Raw genomic sequence first — 22,310 nt, 5'->3', positions numbered from 1 at the left:
AGGATACTTGGCCCATTGATTTGGTGCGGTACAAAAGACGTGATAGCCACTGCAACTCAGGTTAAAATACTACGCTTAATGGTGTCTTTAAAACTATCTCACACATCTTAATGAAATCACATTGCTCTTGTTTGCTTTGAGAGAAGCATGTGAATCATGAAAGATTGGCTAAATAATTCTGCTTTGCCAATATGAAACCTCGTCAACAGGTTTAAAAACAACAACAAAAATGAAAGTGGTCAAAAGAGAATATCAAAAACAGGCAAGTTGAAAACAAATCTTTTGATTCACTGGAGAAAATAGTCCGTCTTGCTTCAACCCTTCAACCATAATGTATTCCTCCGCGGCGTAGTATATTATGCAATGAGGTAGCGAGGCGAACAACGACTGAGGCGGAGTGATTTAGGCAGGACTACACCCAAGCGTCTGTCCGATTGCAGCGGCTTCTCTTCGTTGCCTAGACCAGAAGAAAGCCGGGACGTGACGGAGTCGGGGGTTGTTTTTTGCTTGCTGGAGGCCCGCTAAACCACCGATAAATACAGCTTCCTCACAGTGTCTTCGTCGCTGCTCGAGAGACGTTTGTGACCCAACTTCACCCATCTTACTTTTTCCCATCTTAGAACTAATTTCAGACATGTCCTGGCAAAGCTACGTGGACAACCTGATGGGTGATGGCAGCTGCCAGGACGCGGCCATTGTTGGGTATGCGGACGCCAAATACGTCTGGGCATCGAACCCAGGCGGTACCTTTGCCAACATAACGGTTAGTATGCTTCGCTTGTTGATATGTATGGTTAGATTTCTTTGGGGGGTGGGGGGTGGTGAAATTTAGCACGCTGGAGCGTTTGTCTGCAGAGCCAGGCCTTGTTGAATGAGGATAAGGCGAGCGGTGTGGTACACATGGTATCCGGTGGTCACACACACACACACATACACACAAGTTGCATCGGCACGTATGCACCATTGCCTTTCAATTTAGAGATGCGATTGTTTTGTGTTGGTTTTTTCCCCCCCAGTACGTTTAACTTAACACACCCAGCGGACTTTGAATTGTGTATTTCTCTTGGAGGAAACAATCGCCTCCGAGGTCGGAAATAACCCACCTAACGTTAAGCCCAGTGACGGACGTTGCCGCGAACTCGAGCTAAAAGGGGCTAACGTTAACTTAGCATCGCTAGCTAGCAGTGTTTGCTCGTGATACCGGTCCTTTAAAGCGAAATAAAATCAGCTCTACATCAATACCAGGATGATTTATTATTCTAACTTTTACTGGGATTGCGGCGGCTTTGTGTAAATGGTAAGCAATGTGTGAGGTTTGAGCAGACTTAACGTTTACCGGCCCCGCAACTTATTAACGTTAACGTTGATTAGCATCGGTTAGCTCAGATCAGGCCGGTCATCATCCCCTAACGTTACTGAAGGGGGGACCGTTATTAGCTAACGCGAATAGCGCAGAGGTAACTTAGCGGTGCGCTGCACACACGCGTTTCAGGCGTGCTGCTGATGGTTTGCCTCGGGTTTTTTTTTCCCTATACGGCTTCTGTGAATCACAGTGCCTAGTAGCGCTACCGCCCCTTATTTTCCAAGATGGCGGATACACTCCCAGTTTCTTATTCATTTTGTTCATGGATGCTAATCGAGTCGTTAACTCCTCGGTGGAAAAAGAAAAAAAGGGCACCGACGGTCCAGAGTTATACGGGTCCAGCTTTAAAGTCGCTTGTAGGCTGTATAAAAAGTATGTAATCGGAAACGATAGCAGTGGCTGTGAATGAATGTATAACGCGACCAAAAACAACCGACAATCTCCGGCGCTTCCCTCAGTCACAGCCTCCATTTTGTTTGTTAAATAAATTATTAGAGTCCATAATGCAAGTGTTTGTTTGTTTGTTTGTTTGTTTGTGTGGAAGTAAAAAAAAAAAAAAAAAAATCATGGTGTTGGTGTATCAAAGATGCAGTCATCTTGATAAAAAGAAACGATCACCCATGCCACAGACAAGTGAAGTATAAGCGCTGGTGTGTGGCTGTGTGGAGCTAACGTAGCTTGGGAGTGTCCTCTCGGGGCTTAGGGCAGGGTATGGTTGTGCTGCCTGCTACTATCGGAAGAAGCAAAATGTAAAAATGCACATAATGGGTTTTTGCAGTCTCTGTCCGGGGGGGGAGAGCCCGCCATGTGGAAGCAAAGCTAATTAATTAATTGAATACTTTTAAACCAGTGTTAGTTGCCTGGTTAGTCGGATTTGATTCACTCTCGGAGACTTAAATGGGCTTTCATGGGAATGCAGCAAGTTAACAAGGTGGATGAGGAACTGCTGGGCAAGTTTAATGTGGGAATGGAGAATAGGGGGGGGGGGGGAACTGTCGTTGTAATTGATAAATGAATTAATTAGCCGACTTGGGCCCTGGCCCTCATGTCGCTAGCCGTCATGCTAGCGTTATCTGAGCCTGTAAGAGTTTTCCGAGCTTTTTTTTTTTTTTGTCTGAAGGGTTTCGTGTGTGCCATGACTGTGCAGTTCTGGAGTTGAGGGGCGACGCCTTTTGTTCTGCAGACTGGTTCAAAGAAACACAATTACCGAGTTACATCGGTAATGCATTTTGTAAAGGTTTCAAATACGTTCAGTTGAATATTAACAGAAGTTATACCTTGATGAAAATTTCAGAGATTTTTTTTTGCCAGATGCAGTGGGCCTCTGAGATTTAAGACTTGATGTGAATAGTATAATAGCCTTTTTTTAAAAAAATACCTTAACACTTTAATTCAGATTTTCATGCTTCTAAGTCATAAGACCCATTTTACATTTATCTTAATTTCAGTTAAGTCAGATGGCTCTGTTTAGACAAACGCAGATGCTTTTTGAGCACTTTACACTTATGATGATTGCAAAGAACTTTGTAAAGCGCTGAGAAAAGCCTTTGGTATTGGGTAAGAGAATGGTCAGCTAATCATACCGTTATCCTTATTTACCAAAGTTCCTGGCTGTGCTTTAACTGAAACATTAAAACCAACCAAAATACGCACGTTTTTCTTTTTTTGACAAATAATTGACTTCTGCACAATTCTAACTTTACAAAGAAGTGTGGCAAAATAAGACTAGAGATGATGCTCTGGTTATTTTATTAAATACAATTTAAATGTACCATTGTTGGAGCTTGTTCTAGTGTGCACATTTTAAATGTATATGGCATAAGCACATCAAACACCTCATGTCACTGCTGCACCAATGTAGATTGTCGTAAACAGGTGTGGCAGCTGAATATACCCTGAGACCTAGATTAGCAAAATGACATGCAACTAGCATAGGGAGTGGGAAGTTCAAAGTTGGTTCTGTAGTTCTGCAAGTATTAATGTCACTTGAAGCCGTTCACGCCATAATTAACCTGCAAGGATGTAAGAACTTGGTGAAGTCTTCAGACCATCTAAGTATTTGGAGTTACCCTATCAAACCATATAGTATTCTGTAGAGGACATCCTGGGCTTTCCAATGGTCTGTCATGTGATGGGTTTGCATGCTGGGAACTTTACTTTTTTTTTCTTGATCAAGATGGCCGCCATACCAACAACCACATTTTATGGATAGAGGGGGGGTGATGCAAATATTCTTTATCTATTGCTATTTTAACCCTATATATTCTTGTTTATTAACATGTCCATAACATCTGAAAATAGTTTCATAATTTGTTTTGAATATCAACTGTAGTGGACACCAGGACCAATTTAATGACTGCTCATCGTTGTGGGAGAAAGAAGTGAAGCAGAGAGGATTCTAGTAGATAGAAGAGACATTCAGATGAGGAAAGGGATGAGGATGAGTATCAGTCTGTGATAGGGAAAGATGGTGATGAAGAAAGAGGGGAAGAAGATGCAGGTGAATCCGATGAGACACTCTGAGCCAGAGAGCAGGAAAGTCGTCATGCTCTGGGCCATGAGGTCTATGTTTTATTTAGTTTCAGATTAATGTATTCAAATCTATTATTGTATTTGTACCATGTGTTACTGCTGTTAAATATTTGCTAATTGCCCAAAAATATGCTTGAGGTTGGTCATTAGGGAGTCATATTACATCCATGACACTGAAGTTACTGCATTAAAGGGATATTCTGGCATAAATTTAACCCAGACCCAGTAGAACCCCCCCCTCGAGAGATCAAGTTTCCCGACCACAAACTTGTCTAGTTGTAGCGACTAAAGCGCAGAGAGCCAGATAGCAAAAATACTGCTGTCTTTGTAGCCACGAGCCAACGGCATCAAAAAAGCCATTCGTAGCCACGAATAATGCTCAGAACAGCACCAAACTACAGTACAAACAGGGTCCCAGCCCATAATACGAGGTATCAAACACCTGCTAGCTTTGCCTGAGTTCTATTGAAAAAAGACCAAAACACAACTCGCACTCTCCCCCAGCTGCTTCCTACTAATGCAGAAGTCCTGACAAGTCGATTCCCGAATGCAACAGGGTTCCTATCCGTCTTCCCTATCCGTTTCTAACAATAACTAGCTGTTGTGTTTAAGTAGTTAAGTGTGTGAGGTTAGATATGCTTCTCATTTAGTATTTGGGTTAATTTTTATGGAACCTGTTGTTTTTACTTTGACTTTTGGGAGAGGCTGCTGTAGTACCGGATTGTGGTGAGCTCAAGAAAAAACGTAAAGTAAACGGGGCCACATTTGCCGAACACTAAACCTCTCTTTTCTCAACATGACACTAGCAAGTGTCGACAGGGAAATGAACAGCGTTGACTATCACAGTCAGCAAAGTGTGTGTGTATTTTTGGAACTAAGCGACTCCTCACTTTTCTAATGCATTCGGTAATCGACTTGTTAGGGCTTCTGCAATGGTAGGAAGTGGCTGGAGGTGAGTGGGTTAGTAGTAGCATTATTATTTTTATATAAAATGTATTCTTGGGTTAATATCACTCTAAAGACATAATCTACAAATTTTCACACGGCAATCGTCCTGTTGTCCTCTACAGTGGGCATGCTGTGAAAAAATAAAAGAGGTGTTTTTAAGGCCAAATAGATAGGGAATCCCCCCAAAGCCATTATCAATAAAACATCATGATTAATCCACTATGTAGACACCACACCAGGCAGTATTTAATGTTCCAATGCATGTTAAAGCCACACTAGACGGCTGCAGGTAAGCTGTCTTGTGCTGTGTGGGAGTGTGGCATTATGGTGTTGGTATTCTATGGGATTGGCCAAGACAACAGACTGATCATTTTAAGTGGATATAGGTTATAATGTAATATTGTTGTGGGGCAATGGGATTTACTAATTCTTTCAGTTTTTGTTTTCAACCTTGATTCATCTTACTTTTATTTGGAAAAAAAAAAGAAAAGCTCCTGCCAAGAAGAGGGAATTGGGAGCTGAGACAAGAGGCAGAGGAATTCAAATCTTGTATACCACCTAATCAGTTTCAAAAGGCTTCAAAGTACCCACATTTGGAGAAATTAAAGAGGTGGCGTTCAGAGCAGGGAGGAACACCCTTGAATAACCTTGTGGAAATGATGGAAAAGTCTATCATCTGAATGGCTTGATGTTAAGCTGGAAGCTTGGCAGGTGTACATGTACCTGACGACTTGTTTTTGTGCTTTGTTCTAGCCCGAAGAAATCGACGTGGTAGTAGGAAAGGACCGGGAGGCATTCTTCACCAGTGGGCTGACCTTAGGCAATAAAAAGTGCTCCGTAATCAGAGACAGCCTCCAAATTGACGGCGACTGGACAATGGACATCCGGACAAAGAGTCAAGGAGGAGAGCCAACATACAACGTTTCTGTAGGCAAAGCCAGCAAAGGTGAGCATGACATTCATTGTTGTCAGCTGCATACATTTAGTAGTGCTACAGTGACACCGTAGCCTGCTTTTGACATAGTGCCATTTAGTTTAGTCATTTTTACAACTTGTGTGTTGTCCATGCATGTGGGATAGATCTTCAAATGCACCTTTCCTCAATATATGACATACACAGGTGTTAAAACTGTCTGTAAATCATAGGATATTATCTTCTTAAAATGTCATGTAATTTATGAGGGAGAGCAAGTACATCTCAGCTAAATCTACTCTGGAAATATGCAGGCAGGTTGTTTTAAAGCTGAAGGGCAAGTTCATGTCAAGAGGATCATTGGATTAGGATATAGGTTAAGTGTTAAAGTCAGTTTTCAGTGCTTATAATGTCAGTTGTGGATACTTTACATTTTGTTAGGAAAGCATTGCAGGTAAACCAAACAAAAGACAATTTATTTTCCCCCTTAAATATGTTATGTCTCTACATGTTCATGATTTTTGGTACGTAACCTATTTGGGGCCCTTGTATGAAAGTTTAGCATTTTTCAATGAAACTAACCCTATTTGATACTGAAGATTTATACTCAGCCATGTATTGCAAGAAGATGTATGATGTTTAAAAATGCATTATATCATGGGGGTAATTGATGTTGCATACCTAAAATAGTTTCTTATCCTAGAGCAAACAGTAATCGAGTCCAATAAACGTATCAGCTCGCTGTTACTTCCAGACTAGATGCTTGTCAGCCAGAACAACAATAAAGTAGGCACTTGATTTGTGTTCTGCATAGCTGAAACACTTCACAACAAACGTCACAGCTCACTCATGGATTGCTATTTAAAGGCTGAGGTTTTTTAATGGTGCTTATCGCCAGTGTAAAATGTTCATATAATTACTGGATATTTATATGAAAATTCAATTTGACTTCGCCTGAAATATAAAAATAAAAAACCTGGATACTGATTGCCTTTTTCCAAAAAAATAAGATGAACAGCTTTCAACAGTAAAACGCTCATGTTGAAGGTGACTGCCCTGTTTAGAATGGAAATAATGAAATCTGTTTGTCAAACATGACTTGATAACCGTGTTAGGAAAGTGAAGTTAAGTCCCTTCCAGGGACTTGTCTGAGAGTTGTGCCAGTTTTCATGTTGCCTGTATGGGCCCCGATGCCCCCGTTCTCCCCACCTTTCCCCCAAGACACCACTAAAACGTACAGGTGAGACCGTAACTGGTTATTGTTCCAAGCGCACAGACACTGGGCTCACTCACGGAGCTGGGATTTTCTAAACTTTCTAAACTGCATGCATCTCTCTCCTTCCTGGTTAACGCCCTCCTCCCTCCCTTACCCACAAAGTATGACTCTGTTCCCTGCTCACATGCTTCCTGGTTAAAAACGAGTATTGAGGCACTTCAGGGCTCTTTACATGTATTGAGGAGAGGTACCACAAGCATGCTGCTGTCTCCGCATGTGTGCTGCATTAGCGATGGTTGTTAGCAGTCAGTAGAAGCTTCACTTTCTTATTCTTTGCTGCTGGCATGTGATTTGATTGATATTTCAGATGAAACAATAAAGACCAGTGTCCTCAACTGGAGTGCAGTGCAGTAAAGCCTGTCGTACTCACAGGAACACTACACATCCAGCTACTTAAGACGAGCAACCAGGCTTTTATCTGGTACTAATGTGACACAAGTAGTCAAAGTGTTTGATTTGGTGACCACGTGGCCTACAAATACAATTCCTACCATACAAATTGAAATTGGGCCAGGGGTGTATTGACCAAATTCATATAACACATCATTGTAGAGGCAGTGTAGTAGTATTGAAGTGTCATATTGCCACAGCCATTTGATCAAATCAATGTGTGGTTCTCTAAATCTCTAAAATTTATATTTACTTATTGGTTTTCAGCCAGTTTAAAAGCAAATTAAGTTTTCTTTCTATTAATCATTTAATGATTTTGTGAAAATCTCAAACTTCACAAGATAGAAACAGGACCCAGGCGTATTCAACAAAACAGCTTTGCATGCGTCCTTTTACATGTATTCTCCTGCTGTGTACTCACTTTCTGTCTTCCTAATTGTGACGTGACACGTCTTGTTGTTTCACCACCAGCAGCACTGATCAGAAAATGAATGTTCAGACTCGATACTGCCTCCAGACCAAAGGCGCTGCTGTGCTTTTTGTGCCATTGTCCTCCTTCGTAACTGTCTCGTCTGCTTGCTGCTGTTGGGCCTGTGCTCTTCTCTTTTCACTTGTGTGATCTCCACACCTTCTCTAAATGTCCTCTCTGTCTCTTTTCTTTCAGTCTTGGTCTTGGTAATGGGCAAAGAAGGGGTCCATGGAGGCGGATTGAATAAGAAGGCATACTCGATGGCAAAATACTTGAGGGATTCAGGGTTTTAGTTTTAGTTTTGACGTAGCTTATGTGGCGTAGTTGAGGGAGAGAGAAAAACAAACGAAAAGGCAAACAAAAAAACACAAAACTTCCGAAAAATAGACAAAAAAAAAACGCAAATTACTGTCAAATCCATTTTTCTCCCCTGAACAGTCCCATTAAACAAAATCCCAGGAGCGATTTCTAACACAGCGCAGGGTTCAGGCTCTGTCCTCAGTAATGTAGCCCCACATTTAGCAAGGTGACAATGAAAAAAAAACAAATAAGTATGTTCTTTTCCAGCCCTGCTATCATCATGTGTATTCATTTATTTTTTGTTTTTTTTCCTTTGTGTACTCCAGCAATGGTTTTTGTCATGGGGAAGGAAGGTGTCCATGGAGGGCAGCTCAACAAGAAAGCATTTCAGATGGCTGAATACCTGAGGAAGTCGCAATACTAAAGCAGCCTGTACCCAGCCACCTAGCAGCTCACCCTTACCACCCTGTTGCATTTCACACTACTTCCAGTCCTAGTTGATAGTTACTTTGTTTTGTTTTTTTCTTTTTCTGCCTTCTCTCCTACCCATTTGTTATCCCTCTTATTATTATTTTTTTAATCTTCCCTCTTACCCGCCCCTCTACCCCTCAACACACTTGCGCTGTGTACTCTTTTACCCCCCAATTACGCACTATAAGTTGATCCATAGCAAAGATGAGCATGTTGCTAACAGGTTGTCATGACAAATCTGTACTTAACCAAGACCAGCAAAAATCGAAAAAGATTCTGGCCAAACACTTGGACAATGGAAGCTACAGTGTCAATTTGAAGTAGTTATTTCTTTTTTTTTTTCTCTCCATCATGGTGCCCATTACTTAACCACCACCCACCCCCCCCCAAAATCCTAATCATACACACTCCCTCCCCCCCTGAACAGCCGATGCCTTTGGAGCACTTGAGCGGTAACCAAGCTCGTCATGTCTTCCTCTTTTTATTTCCTCCATCACGTCGGGGAGGGGAGACTGCATGCATATCTCAGTCCACAGTTGCCCCTCTCCCCTCTCCCTGTCACACCCACCATGTAACCCCCCCCCCGCCCCTTTCTCTCTCACACACTCCTCCTACTCTGCCAAAATTTTCAGTTCCTTCCCTTCTTCCCCCCCCCCCATCCTGTTTGCTCTAAGCAGGTGACACTACAAAACCTCACGCAGGAGACTCATCTTCACCGCCCCCAACTTGTTCTCTTTTAATCCCCTCTCCCTTCAGATGCACTTCTTCTGTCCTGAATATGTTTTATACACAGAGGAGGGGGTGGGGGGGTGGGTGGGTGGGGTTGGCGGTTGTTTGTGTGTGGGAGGGGTGTTTGGATCAGCTCGGTTAACGATCATGAACCGGATTTGCGCGTGTTGGTGTCGTCCAGACGCTGGTAGCCTCTCCTCCCCACCATCACAACCTCTACTACACAAACCCATGGACATTCCACAGTAACAATGGCTCAGGCACTTAAAACTGTTTTTTGTTTGCCAGCTCCTGTAATATATATATATTTTTTATTTTGTTTTTTTTTTTGAAAGGCTGCCATTTTTGGACAGTAGATATCCCAGCATATAACCATCTGGAGTATGTCCAGTTTGATTTTTTTTCTTTTTTTTATAGGACCAAGTGTAGTTGAAGCTCGGGTGTTTATACAATTGCTCTAAATCATGTGAAGGATGACTGCTAACTTTCTTTTTTTCTTCCAAAAGAAACGCTAACCAGACAGAAATGCATACATACTATGGTTTAAAAAAAAAAAAAAAAAAAAAAAAAGAATCAACAGGGGAGGTAAGGGTGGGAGTAAGAAAATTCTCATTTTGTTTCTTTTCTTTATTGTTAGGAAATAAACTACATTTGTACAAACCCATGCTGTGTTGACAACTACAAAACTGTGGAATAAATTGCCTTTTACTTTATAGTCAACTGAGCTCTGGGGTATCACACGGTCTGTCCATGGTCAGTACTGCTAACTAACGTCCAACTGAGAAAAACAAAAAAAACTTTCAAAAGTAGAAATGACACTCAATGGGAGATGGGGATTGGTTGGAACAAAGACGCTTATGGTTGTCATGTTGAAACTTAACTACAGAACCTGTGTATCCTGTGCCATAATGTAGAGAGATCTGTTGCTGTTGTAAGATGGATTTTACCCACTGTCCACTAAGGAGTCATTTCATTGGCACTTTTTTCTTTTCTTTTTTTTTCTTAGCTTCAGCTCCACTGTTTAGGCCTTGTGGGATGTGTACTCATTAAAAGAAAAACCTGTTTCAAGTCCTGTTTGCTGATTTATGTTCATTTCCTTTTCCTCACCAGTTTTTTTTTTTTTTTTTCTTACATCTGGGATACAGTCTCTTTAATGCATCTGATTTCATATGCATAAAACCAAGAAATGCCATAAATTGATTTATCACCTTGTTTACAGACAGATCAAATAAATTTATTCCAACCAGATAAGAGTTTGTCTGTTTTTTCCACATTGGAGATGTTGGGTCATTTTTAAATTTCTTAAAAACAAAAAACAAACCCAATAGCTCAGGGATATGTGCTTATTTGCCTTCTTTTTAAAGAGCCAGACGTACAATATCAGCATGCTTAGTCAGTGCACATTTCACTTTATGGTGCTAAGCTTTCAGTCTATGCTCTTAAGTGTGTGGATATCTTGCGTCTTGGTCCTCTGAAACCCTTGATTCTTCAGCACCTTACTAATCCTGAGCTCGGTTGAGTGGCAGTCTTCCTACATTGTCTAATGAGCTAGATGAGAAAATCAATACCATTTTCATGTGTCTTAAATATAAGACTGAAAATGGGTGATAGCAATGAGCTCATTAAGTATTTCAAACTTATGCTAAATTAAAAGCAAGATGTTTAAGATTCCAGTTTCCAACATAATAAGCATGAATTTGAGTAATGCTTGGAAAGCATGTGTCTTAAATTATTCTCAATTTAAGTCATTAGATGGGTGCTCTCAGCTCCCTGAGTTTTAACAACAATAGTCCAGTGGTATTTTATGAAGCTTTTAAAGGTCAGATTGGGGACAAACCGTTTTTAAAAAGTCGTTTCCCTTGTGTGATCATTTTGGATGCTGTTGACTTTCACTGCATCAGAGTGAGAGAGAGAGACGACAACATCTACTCTATTTGAGCTCTGTGAACATATAATCTAAGGCCGTGGTTCATTCTTTGTTCATCAACAGCTGACCAAAAGACGCATCAAGGTCCATTTAGTAGCACATTAGGAGCTTTTCATCAAATCACATGATCTTTGTCAGATGAGATTTGGGGCTTTTTATAAGCCACCAAAGAGTGAACAACTGAAGAATGTTGTCTGAAAAAACAAACAACTTTGTGCTGACTCAAAGTGGTGGAAGAAGTATTCAAGAGGAATTACATTATATGTATTAAATTATAAAGGTGCCTAAGGTAACAATGGATGATTGTTGGTCATTGTTTATGAGGGTTATAATAAACTGCATTATCGCTGATGCATTAATGTCTTAAAAGATTACCGGTACCAAAGAAACCAAACAACTGGTACCACCTATTTAATCTTTAACAATGCAGAGTTAAACTTTAATCTAGAAACTACCAATAAACTAAGGTTGGCAGGTAAATGCTGTGCTGTTAGACAACATACTTCCCTGTGAACTGAAGAGGAAAAGATCTATGACAGGATATCTGTCATAGATAGATAGGAGATAACGTACAGGTACCTAAAAGTGCTTGAGTAAATGTAGTTTATTACATTCTCACTGGCCTTTATCCCTCCGCCTGCCCATAGAGATAAAATCAAACTGTTAATCTGAGACATTAGTGATATTTGTAGAGTAGTGTAGAAGCCCCCATCATTTCCATTTGTTCAATGAGCCATGCCAGACGTGTACAGACCGAGCTCTATCAGATAATAAGGTCACTAGACTATTAGTCATTAGATGTTTACTTGTGTGTTCCTGTTAAAACTCCAGTTGTCCACATAGTAGCCGTTTTGTTATTCAGCACAGACGACAGGCCTGTGTTTGCATGACGATGGAAGGTGAACTACATCAAGTTTATTCACAGCCACGTTAACTGATGGTGGAGTTTCCCGGTCAAGTGTCATTTTTCATTTTTATTGAAGTGAATGCATATTGAGAACAGACATACATGAGCAGGAAATCACTGACAAGACAAAAATACACCAACTGAAAAAGGCAACAGGATTCGTCGACAAAATCAAGCAATTTTATGAAAAAAAAACAAACAAACAAAAAAAACGAACACATTAGTGTATTTAGTATTTACTATAAACAGTATTAAAATGAGATAAGGTCAGTTAAATGTGTATTACAAGGCCTATCAACCAGTAACTGCTCGTGTTAAAGGAAGTGATAGGTCTGGAGCAGCCAGAAGAAGTTCACCACAGACGGCGCGGATACAACAAAGTGTCTCTTTGAGCCGGTGTAACCCGCGGCGCGCTGCAACGTACGTCACACACACACACCCTTTACGTCGGATGCGTCTCTTGTCTGGTTTGGCTTCAGTTTCTCCTAATGTGAATCACTGTAACAGACAAACTGTGGCACGAAACACAGACAGAAGCAGCTCGGCTCCTTCACACGTCAGGCTAGAGATAAACTGGCAAAAACCATTATGCTGTGGCTTTAAATGTTTCTATACTTGAAAGTTAGTTAAGTTTTACAAAAAAAAAAGAAAAAAGGATGCTGCATAGCGCTTCTGGGTGTGACAGTTTAGCATGAATATGTATGTACAATAATAAACCTTCCCAGTTATCTGAAACATAGAAGATAGGACATAATCAAAGGTAGATACGTAACTTATTGTGATCTATATTTTATATATATATGTATATATATACAGTACTTTTGCTGAACTCTGTGTAAAGCGTGATTGTTTTTTTTTCTCCCCCCACTTGTGACTAAAAACAGAAACGCACTGTGTATGTATCATCCTTTTTTTATACAGTATAACAGTGTACTGTACATCAGCGGCATCGGTCCTGTCAAGTCTGTCGAGCAGCCCTTAGATACGCTCACCGACTTCCTGTCACATCCACAGAAATCAGCATTTATCCATCATGGGTGATAAAAAGAAAACCTACATTTGAGCTGGTAGGGAGGAGGAGGATAGTATGTTGCCATGGATTTGAAGCTGTAACCGAAGAACTCTGATGATGAATCCGTTTCGTGCCCTCCAACTAAAGTCTCTGCAGCTGTGAGGTTTGTGTGTGTGTGTGTGTGTGTGTGTGTGCAGGGCGAGAGAGGAGGAGGGGGGGGGGGTTTAGTGACCAGTGTGTGTGTGTGTGTGTGTGTGTGGGGGGGTGGTCAGCTGACAACCAGTCAAGCCCGGGGCAGGTCGTGCTCGATGCCGTCAGAGCACGGCTGCTGCATCTGCACCACCACGGTCTCCACGGTGACCTCCTCCTCGCTGTCGCTGCTGTCCAGCTCGTCGTCCTCGTACTCGGACGACTCGGGGTCCTGCTCCGAGCGCGACGCCCCGGACATGGTGCCGAAGGAGTGGGCGCTGGTGGAGGCCAGGGAGCGCAGCAGCGGGGTGCTCTCCGACACCTCCTCGTTCTCGTCGGGGCCGCTGTCCCCCTCCTCCGAGTCCGAGTCCGAGTCGCCCTGCGAGGGGACCACCTTCTGCTTGCACACCGGACACGTCTTCTTAGTTTTGGTCAACCAGGGGTCCACGCACTTACTGTGGTAGGCTGAGGAAAAAGACAAGGACAAGGTCACAGACCCCATCATGATTGGAGCTCAATCAAGTAGCCAACTGCTGCCAGAGGGTCCAATCTGGCCCCTGAGATGAATTTGCAAAGTGTGAAAACTACACAGAAAACAGATAGAGGCATAATATTGTCCAAATTGCACAAGTATTTCTCATGAAAGGATTTGTAAAAGGATAGTTCACCAACCCTACTTCTTTGCGCTAGATACAACAAACAAAGCTAAATGTAGAGTTGATTTGAATTAATTATAGTTAAAGCAGAAGTAAGTGATATTTTTGTGTTAAAGGGATAGTTCACCCTAGAATGATATTTCGCTCATTATCTACTCACCCTCATGTTGACTAAGGGCTGGAAGAAGTTTCAGATTCCTCCGTGGCTTCTCTGAGTTACAGGGGGTCTCGGCATAGCAGTGCATGTCCATATAACGGTTGCAAAGGGACACCGGAGCTCTTCGTAAAAAAACACACACAAAAAAACATCCAAATACCTCCATGATGCTCGTATGTAATGTCCGTCTTGTGCTGAAGCCCCAAATTGCGTAATTGTCCCGAAAAAAATTAAATAAGTCTATATTTTAAGCTTGTTTGTAGCGGAAGCTTCTCGAAGCTCCTCTTCCTGGTCTGTCCAAATCTCGCGTGATTTGCGCCGGCGTCAGCATGCGTCAGTGCGGTTACTGCGAATCAGTGTTGGGTATAGTTACTTTTGAAAGTAGTTAATTAAGTTACAACGTTACCATCAGTTAAAAGTAATCAGTTACGTTACTGCGTTACCTATGAATAAAAGTAACGCGTTAGAGTACTCATGCGTTACCAAAAATTAAAAGCCTTTTGCAGCGCCTCGCACATGCTGCAACTTAACAGACAGACACACAGCCTCTTTTAAATGCACTGAGTCCTGACGAATAGTCATCCAAACAAATTAACTCTACAGGATAACAATAACAGGAAAGACAGTCAGAAATATGCAACATAGCGTGTTTTTTTTTTTTTTTTGATCGCAGAACTGATCAAAATTCAGGAGTTGCCGTGAATCCCTTTCAGCGGCTTCACTGCTCGATCTGTCTGTCAGTTTGAACGGAGGACTCACGTGTGGAGAGGAGGGAGGCTGGCGAGACGTGAACGTCCTGCCTTGTGTGTAATAAAAGTTTTTTAAAAATGCGGTTAAATGTACTGGTATCACACTGCTGCTACGGCAGCTATGGAGTAGAGATCCGGGCTGGACCGGGGGAGAACTGAGCTGCCGCTCGCCAAGAGGGAGCTGCTGAAAGCAGCAAGCACTGAGAGCTTGTTGCTGCTGGAGAAGCAGGTCCGTACGTGGAGCTGATTCATGTAAATGGGCCCTTAAATTGGATGTGGATTTTTTTTGCGGTCGATAGAAGCTTATCACCAACGCAGAGTGTTTTTACCGTTATGTTCTTGTCCTTTTCGCCGGCGAATTGAAACGCACACACACACACAGGCAACGTAGGTCGGCAGGACACAGACGCATCACAGCGCTGCGCCTCGGCTGACACATCCGCAGGTTGCACAGTAGTCTGTCTGACAAAAAGCAGGCTGCAGTCGGGATTTTCATTTCCTTATCCGGCGAAAAGTAACGGATTACTTTTTAAAAAAAATAACTAAGTTACTGATTGCTCAACTCACGAAACTAACGCGTTACGTTACACGTTACTCGAAAAAAGTAATTAAAGTACTCTCTACCCACAACACTGCTGCGAATCACGCGAGATTTGGACGGACCAGGAAGAGGAGCTTCGAGAAGCTTCCGCTACAAACAAGCTTAAAATATAGACTTATTTAATTTTTTTCGGGACAATTACGCAATTTGGGGCTTCAGCACAAGACGGACATTACATACAAGCATCATGGAGGTATTTGGATGTTTTTTTGTGTGTGTTTTTTTACGAAGAGCTCCGGTGTCCCTTTGCAACCGTTATATGGACATGCACTGCTATGCCGAGACCCCCTGTAACTCAGAGAAGCCACGGAGGACTCTGAAACTTCTTCCAGCCCTTAGTCCACATGAGGGTGAGTAGATAATGAGCGAAATATCATTCTAGGGTGAACTATCCCTTTAATATAAGTCTTAAATAGTTATATCTTCCGACAGCAATCACTTACATAGAGTGTTTGGACCGAAACACGGGTCTGTCAGTCACTCTGCTCTGCTCTGAGAAAACTTTTCTCGTATCCTACAAGTTTTATCCAATGAGGAGAGAGAACGGCATGAAGGGCTGTGTGTGCAGCCAAGGGATGCGCCTGAATGTGGTGACGTAGGGACGAGGACCAATAGATCCATGACGAGGGCGGGGGCTGCTAACTCCATCGGCTGACAGGAAGTTATGGTGCGTTCAGGGCAGCCCGTAACTCGTGTTTTTCTGACCTGTGAAGTCATACCAGTTCGATCTGGTACGAGTTCACGGGTCGGAAGTTACGAGTGGCCGTTATAGTGACTTTCACAGGTAAAACAGGTCGGAAAAACACGAGTGGGTTGCCTGGAACGCTACAAAGTCGTAAGTCGTGACTTGAAGCTGTAATTTATGGTTTCAAAAGCCTGCCTGGAACGCAGCATTAGCCAAAACGACCAGATCGCTTACTTCTGCTTTAATTACGCTGTTATTTTACTAGTCCGGCCCACCAGAGATCAAATAGTGCTGTATGTGGCCCCTGAACTAAAATGAGTTTGACACCCCTGTGCTAAATGAACAACATGGACTCACCGTGAGAACACGGTAGGACTCGCAGTTTGTCTCCCTCCTCGTACTCGTCCAGGCAGATGGCACATACGTCGTAGTTGTCCCCTGGGTCAAACACAATTTGTCTGTCAGAAACTGCTTTGTTGAGCAATAATAGTAATACCCTAACTCCTTCTTGGCCAGTGGGAGTTTGTTAATGTCAAAGAACTATGCAAACTCATCCCAGGCCCTGGTCCGAGTGCAATGATCCACCATGACCCATGCAGTTATGAAACATTATGTATTATTAGAGCTAATAACAGGGTTGTATCACAACACACTGCGCTGTGTAGACAGTCAGAAGTCACTTTTGGGACATGGCTAAGGAGTATTATTGGTACACAGAGGATTAAGTGGATGTTTATGTGTTTTCCTGCTGACGTCAGGGTGGGTCCGTCACGTGTCGGCCATTTCAGGAACTGGAGTCTGATTTCCTTCAACTTTTTGTACGACTTCTCTCCAAATAAAGCCTGTCCCCAGCACCCGCCCATCCAGAGCTCTGCCTGCAGGCAGAAATCGCCGCTGAACTGCCAGCGCTGCATTTTTCCTGACGTTACAGGATACCCAGAGTCTCTGTGAACGAAAAAGCTCAGGAATTTATCAACGCACTCCCTTTTCAAATTCCACAGCGTTCTTCTCCTTTTCCTTCCCTTCCTCTTCTCCCCCGGCCTGAGCCGAGAGGGAGGGAGGGAGGGAGGGAGGGAGGGAGGGGATTGAGGGCTAGAGCGGTGCTGTGCGGCCGGTGTGTTTATGTAAGCTCTAAATGAGCATGTTTTCCCCGACTGGGCTGTGTGTGTCCGTGCCAGGGCTGCATGTGACCGTATAAGGATGGGGAGTCACATCGACCACAGCCGCCCCTACTCCCACCCCCACTCCTCTCTTTCTCTTTCTCTTCCTCCTCCTCCTCTTCCTTTTCTCTCTGAGCGTCAGCAGCTTCAACTCAAGGTAATGTTTGTCAATTCTGCTCACTCTCCCTCTTCACATGCTCAACTTCTGTCTTTCCCCCCTCCCAAACAACACCAACATCATCAACCCAGATTTTTTTTTTCTTTTTTTTTTTTAAATTTAATGTAATTTTATTATTATTTTTAACCCAACTCTCTTCTTCCTTTTCTTTTTGACGTTATTCCAGAGCAGCCTCCATCTTTTCCTCTCCGTCTCCCTCCCCTCAGGCCAGTGTCGGACCGTTGGGGTGAGGGAGAGGGAACGTTTATGCAGGCATGGATCCAGTATACACTCAGGAAATGCTGAACTGTGGCACTAACTGAGCTATTCTGAGGCAGGCAGAGAGAGAGAGAGGAAGGTTCAGTCACTTCCTGAACTCAAAGACCGCTCTGGGGAGATAATGAAGACATCTGGGTATCATTTGAAATATTGAAATACAAAAGGACATGATGACATTTTAAAAAAGGACGTATGCAGACTTGATGCAGTTTTTCTCAAGGACTCAAACACAAGCAGTCAGACAGTTATCTGAGTTTTTTTTTAAACTCCTAGGATCAAAACTTATCGGAAGGAGAAAACAAAGTCAAACCAATCCTCAAATTGTCCATTGTTATTATACATACATATAAGGTCCTTACCCTCCTTACACTACCTGAGCTCCTTGCTACGATCCAACCATAAGATGTTCTTCTAACCTTGCTTTGCTGAGCATAAATCTGTTTGCTACAATTATTTTTAACCACATTAGATCTAATGTAATCTCTAACTGTAGGATTTTTTGTGTCGTATGTCTCAGGCTATACATAGGTCTTATTATAGCCGTAGCCAGTCCTCCGCGCCAGCACCACCCGGATGAACGAGTCCGATTGCTTTCAATGAATTTTTGTTTTTATTGTTTTTATTTAAACATCATTCAAATGGTGTGTGTGTGTGCTGACCACTGAACCAGCCCGGGGCTCCAGTGTCCAGTGGTGCAGCAGCATCCGATTCCCAGTCTGGTCCCGGCCGGGTCATTTTTCTTTCTCACAGAACAAAATTATCCGCTTCCTGCTGATCAAAGTTCCTTCCTACTGTCGACGTTACTCGCTTCCTCATCTCTAGAAGCCACGGCCGCAGATCACCATGGTAATGTCATTACTGTGACCTACACATGTGAGCAAGCTGAGGTTGAGTTCATGAGTTTCATCACCAGTAACAGTGCATGTGTCACGAACAGCACGAGTTTAAAAATGGAAATAAAATGGCTTTCATGTGCTCTTGCTCTTGTTTTTTTTGTTTTTTTTATAAGAACACTGTTTCCTCTCTCCTCTCAACTAGTCTCGACAGTGTGCCCTGTAAGTGTTTTGGGCTGAGCCACCTTTGAAGTTGGGTAGTAAAATTGTTTTTTTGTTGGGTTTTGGTAGTTGTGTCTATTTTTCAGATGTTGGGAATCCCTTACATTTACGTATTGGGGGCCAGTAGCACATCTTTAAAGGACTTGTGAGCCGGTGCAGCTCTTCTCCCCCTCTATTTTTCATTAATCAACCAGCCTGCCAGCATTCCTGGCTCTCAGAGGAACCACGCTGTCCTACTGAACTTCAGCTGAGCAGTGAATGTGTGTAGCAGAGCGAGAGCGAGAGCAAGAGCAAGCGAGGGAGTGAGCGAATATAAGGAAAGGGTGACAGAAAAACTGATTAAAAAAGGAAAAAAAAAAAAAGAAAAAAAAAGGCTCCTGCACAGTCAGTCGCTGCTTGAGCCAATCAGACGAGGGCAACCGGCAACTGAGGCCGGTTGAACTACGAGACAGAGAGAGGTCCTCTGTACTGACATCAACATGCCTCACACACCGACGGCTGAGACACTGCAGCTGCTCTGTTCAGTGTGTGTGTGTGTGTGTGTGTGTGTGTGTCCTGCCCATGGTTTGGAAGCAGAAAGCCGTGGAGCGGGGTGGAGTGACTCATCGTACGCAGGGAGGGATCAGACTGGAGGTCAGGGGTCAGAGGGAGAGTCCGGCCTCAGAATCTGTCCCAGTTTTCTGCAGTCGCAAACATTTGCAATTTCCAACGTCGGTCGCTGTCGAAACCCGCCCCCCCCCCTCCCGCCTCCCAGAGGGCCAAAACTCACTGTCAAACGTCAGGCTTACAGGCTAAGTGGGGATGACGCAAGGCCCCTGCAATAAAACCAGAGCGTAAGTCAAGTTAATGGCAGAGTGGCGCTGTGCTCTGACAGCCGTAGCAGCTGCTATTACATAATCCTGTACATTGACACAGATCTTATGTTGCTCGCTGCTGTTCAGCCTTGTATTGTGGGCCAATTACATGAGTACCATGGTTTTTCACCCTGGCATTGTGCGCCATCCGTACAGACCTTCTTTTGTGTTGTTGTCTGCTGTTCACATCAGCCTGTGGACTCTTATTTTCATACATGCAAGTCTGACGTTACCCGGCCGGCGCCTCCCATCGCCAACCTCTGGCCCAGACCTTCACCAGGACTGCACGTCGGAGGCTAATAAAATATTAACAGCAAATGTGGACGCAGGGCCCTGGCATAAACACTCTATGCGGTTGTTTAGGGCCACAGCCGTTAGGTGGGGGGCCACATGATCAGAAAGGTACCGGGGTTCATTCAAGTCATTTAAACATCCTGAGGTCTGCACGTGCACGCTATGAGCTTTATATGTAATGTGAAGTCAATATTCAGCTTCTTTTATCTCACATTTGAGACATTTAGTGAAAATAGAATGGCAGAATGACAACATTTGTGCTCAAAAAGCAATCTTACAAAATTTCATTTTAGACTTGTTTTCTACACTTATCTATTACTGTATTCATATCCTATTTCAAGCACCAAAACAGTTCATTCTCATGACTGAAGGTGTGTTTTCACAAGGGATTTGAAATTTTTCAAAAAGCAGACCTCAAATTTCCAGCATTTGGCCTAAATTATTTCTTTATACAGTGTTCTAGGACAAACGGGCCTCAGTGTGCTTACAGCGGGAGGTTCAAATATTTAGACATAAAACACTTGAGTATTGTTACATCTGCAAGTATCTTAAAAAGATCAATTTAAGAAAATATGTTAAATTTGAGAAAATGGCCTCAAACCTCAGAGGGCATAAACACGTCTGTATTCAGTTTTAACCAGTGATTTGGTGTTTGCGCTTAGAGTGCAGGGCCACAAACAAAAATCTTGTTTAGGGCCACCAAAATCCTAGGGCCGGCCCTGTGTGGACGGTATAAACTAAATCAAAGCTCGACAACAAGCAGCAGTAGCAGCAGCAGCGAGAAATAAATCGACTCACTAGGAGCTTGTCCATCACAGTGTTTGCAGAGGTGAACAGAATCAGGAGATTTCTCTGGTCTCAGCTCCTCGGCCAGAGAGGGTTGATGGTGGGCAGACACACTCATCAGCACAAAGGCATCCTGCCAGCGCAGCAGCAGCAGCAGCAGCAGCAGTGGTGTGGCTGATCAGCTGGTTAACATCTTCCTGAAATGACTTCACCGGCTCAAAAGGGAAATCACACCCACCATGTTGCATTTAGAAACTCTCCAGGCGCCCTGATTCATACTAACGCAGCACAAGCGCAGACACAAAGACGGCCACAGGCGCGCACCCTGTGATGCCACCTACAGGCTTTGGATGAGAAGCTCTGATGTTTTGATTTTGGCGGCTTTAACTATTGTCATCGCAGCCAGAAAACCTCTCTCTTTCTCTCTCTCTCTTTCTCTCTGCAACTTCAGCGCGATTCCTCTAAGACGGCGTTCAGCGGCCATCGTTGGAGGCGCAGCATCAGACGAGCCAGATTGTTGATTGGATCTTTGCAGTGAGCGCACGCTGCTCTTTGAACAGCGTTTTCTAAAACAGACTTAAAAGAAAATAAATAAATAAATAAATAAATATAAAAACCACCAGCGTTCCACCAGTGGCTCTGATCTTTGCTGTGGACTTTGAACACATGGAAGGCTGCTGCAGCAACACAACATCACAGTGCTCCCGTTCACTGTGGCTGCATCTGTTCAAAGCCCCCAGAGTCCAAGCTCAGCATTATCCACTGTACCAGAGGCCAAGGGCGCCATTAGGCATCCTTCCCACTCTGTGCTACACACACACGCACACACACACACATAAACAGACATACAGTACACACATATGCGCGCGAACCGATGAACCCCAAGTTCAGGCAAACTGCCCAAGAACTTGGTGGGATGGGAACTGGAACAGCAGCGTGTGACTTGTAGCTGTGGCACTGAGCTGTCCCACAGCAATGCCACAGCTAAAAAAAAAAAAAATTCCTAATGTGTCACAACATGGGGCTTATGGGAAGAAAAAAAAATCACAGTCAGCAACGCCATAAACAATGACCACTGGTGATCTGATGAGCTTTGCGATACCACTGTCTGTATATAGAGATGTACAGCGAGCCTGTGGCCACATGACCACACCACTCCATGTTTCATCAAGCACAAACAGACTTTACCAAACTATCTTAGAAGACCGCTCCACTGATTTAACACTGCACATCACCTTATCGGTATTTTTCATCACTTCTTTTGTCTCTCTCTCACCTACATTACCCACAAAGCAACTTGGTTGCTGACAGTTCAGTCAGAAATTCTAACGTGTTGTGTTAGTGGCGTCTCACGTAGCCTTGAGCATCGAGCACAGATGAGATCATCATTTCTCTCTAGTAGATTTTTTTTTTTTTTTTTTTTTTTAATTTTAAAGATCTTCACACCTGAT

The 22,310-nt window shown here is 43.2% G+C and overlaps 2 protein-coding genes across 3 annotated transcripts in view; one reads left to right on the top strand and one right to left on the bottom strand.

Annotated features, from left to right (window-relative positions):
* The first annotated feature begins 464 nt into the window (after window positions 1–464).
* On the top strand, window positions 465–10,642 carry pfn2b (profilin 2b). Of its 2 annotated transcripts, none has more exons than XM_085774565.1 (3): window positions 465–763; window positions 5,597–5,789; window positions 8,518–10,642. In XM_085774565.1, the coding sequence occupies exons 1-3, from the start codon at window positions 635–637 to the stop codon at window positions 8,613–8,615; spliced, it is 420 nt and encodes a 139-aa protein (XP_085630691.1). In that variant the 5' UTR covers window positions 465–634; the 3' UTR covers window positions 8,616–10,642. The 2 variants fall into 2 exon arrangements, with proteins under 2 accessions (XP_085630691.1, XP_085630692.1); XM_085774566.1 differs by having other exon boundaries at window positions 8,087–10,642.
* Window positions 10,643–13,141: 2,499 nt separating this feature from the next.
* Window positions 13,142–22,310, bottom strand: part of rnf13 (ring finger protein 13) — a 49,213-nt gene continuing 40,044 nt past the window's right edge. Inside the window, exons 8-9 of the mRNA XM_085774564.1 lie at window positions 16,632–16,712; window positions 13,142–13,891 (exon numbers count right to left, since the gene is read on the bottom strand). Of these exons, the coding sequence (XP_085630690.1) occupies window positions 13,521–13,891; window positions 16,632–16,712 (452 nt within the window). The 3' untranslated portion in view covers window positions 13,142–13,520. The remainder of the gene's footprint in view (window positions 13,892–16,631; window positions 16,713–22,310) is intronic.

The sequence above is a fragment of the Trachurus japonicus genome, chromosome 4, assembly GCF_045865225.1.
Source record: "Trachurus japonicus isolate A0001 chromosome 4, Traja_1.0".
NCBI classification, from domain to species: Eukaryota; Metazoa; Chordata; class Actinopteri; order Carangiformes; family Carangidae; genus Trachurus; species Trachurus japonicus.
Note: the sequence above shows the minus strand (reverse complement) of the source record. Positions and strands in the feature narration are given on the sequence as shown.

Excerpts from the sequence above, each read along its gene's own strand:
- pfn2b (XM_085774565.1), top strand. The coding sequence starts at position 635 with ATGTCCTGGCAAAGCTACGTGGACAACCTGATGGGTGATGGCAGCTGC. Across the intron at positions 764-5,596 it reads GTACCTTTGCCAACATAACG|CCCGAAGAAATCGACGTGGT; the intron begins GTTAGTATGCTT and ends GCTTTGTTCTAG. Across the intron at positions 5,790-8,517 it reads TGTAGGCAAAGCCAGCAAAG|CAATGGTTTTTGTCATGGGG; the intron begins GTGAGCATGACA and ends TGTGTACTCCAG.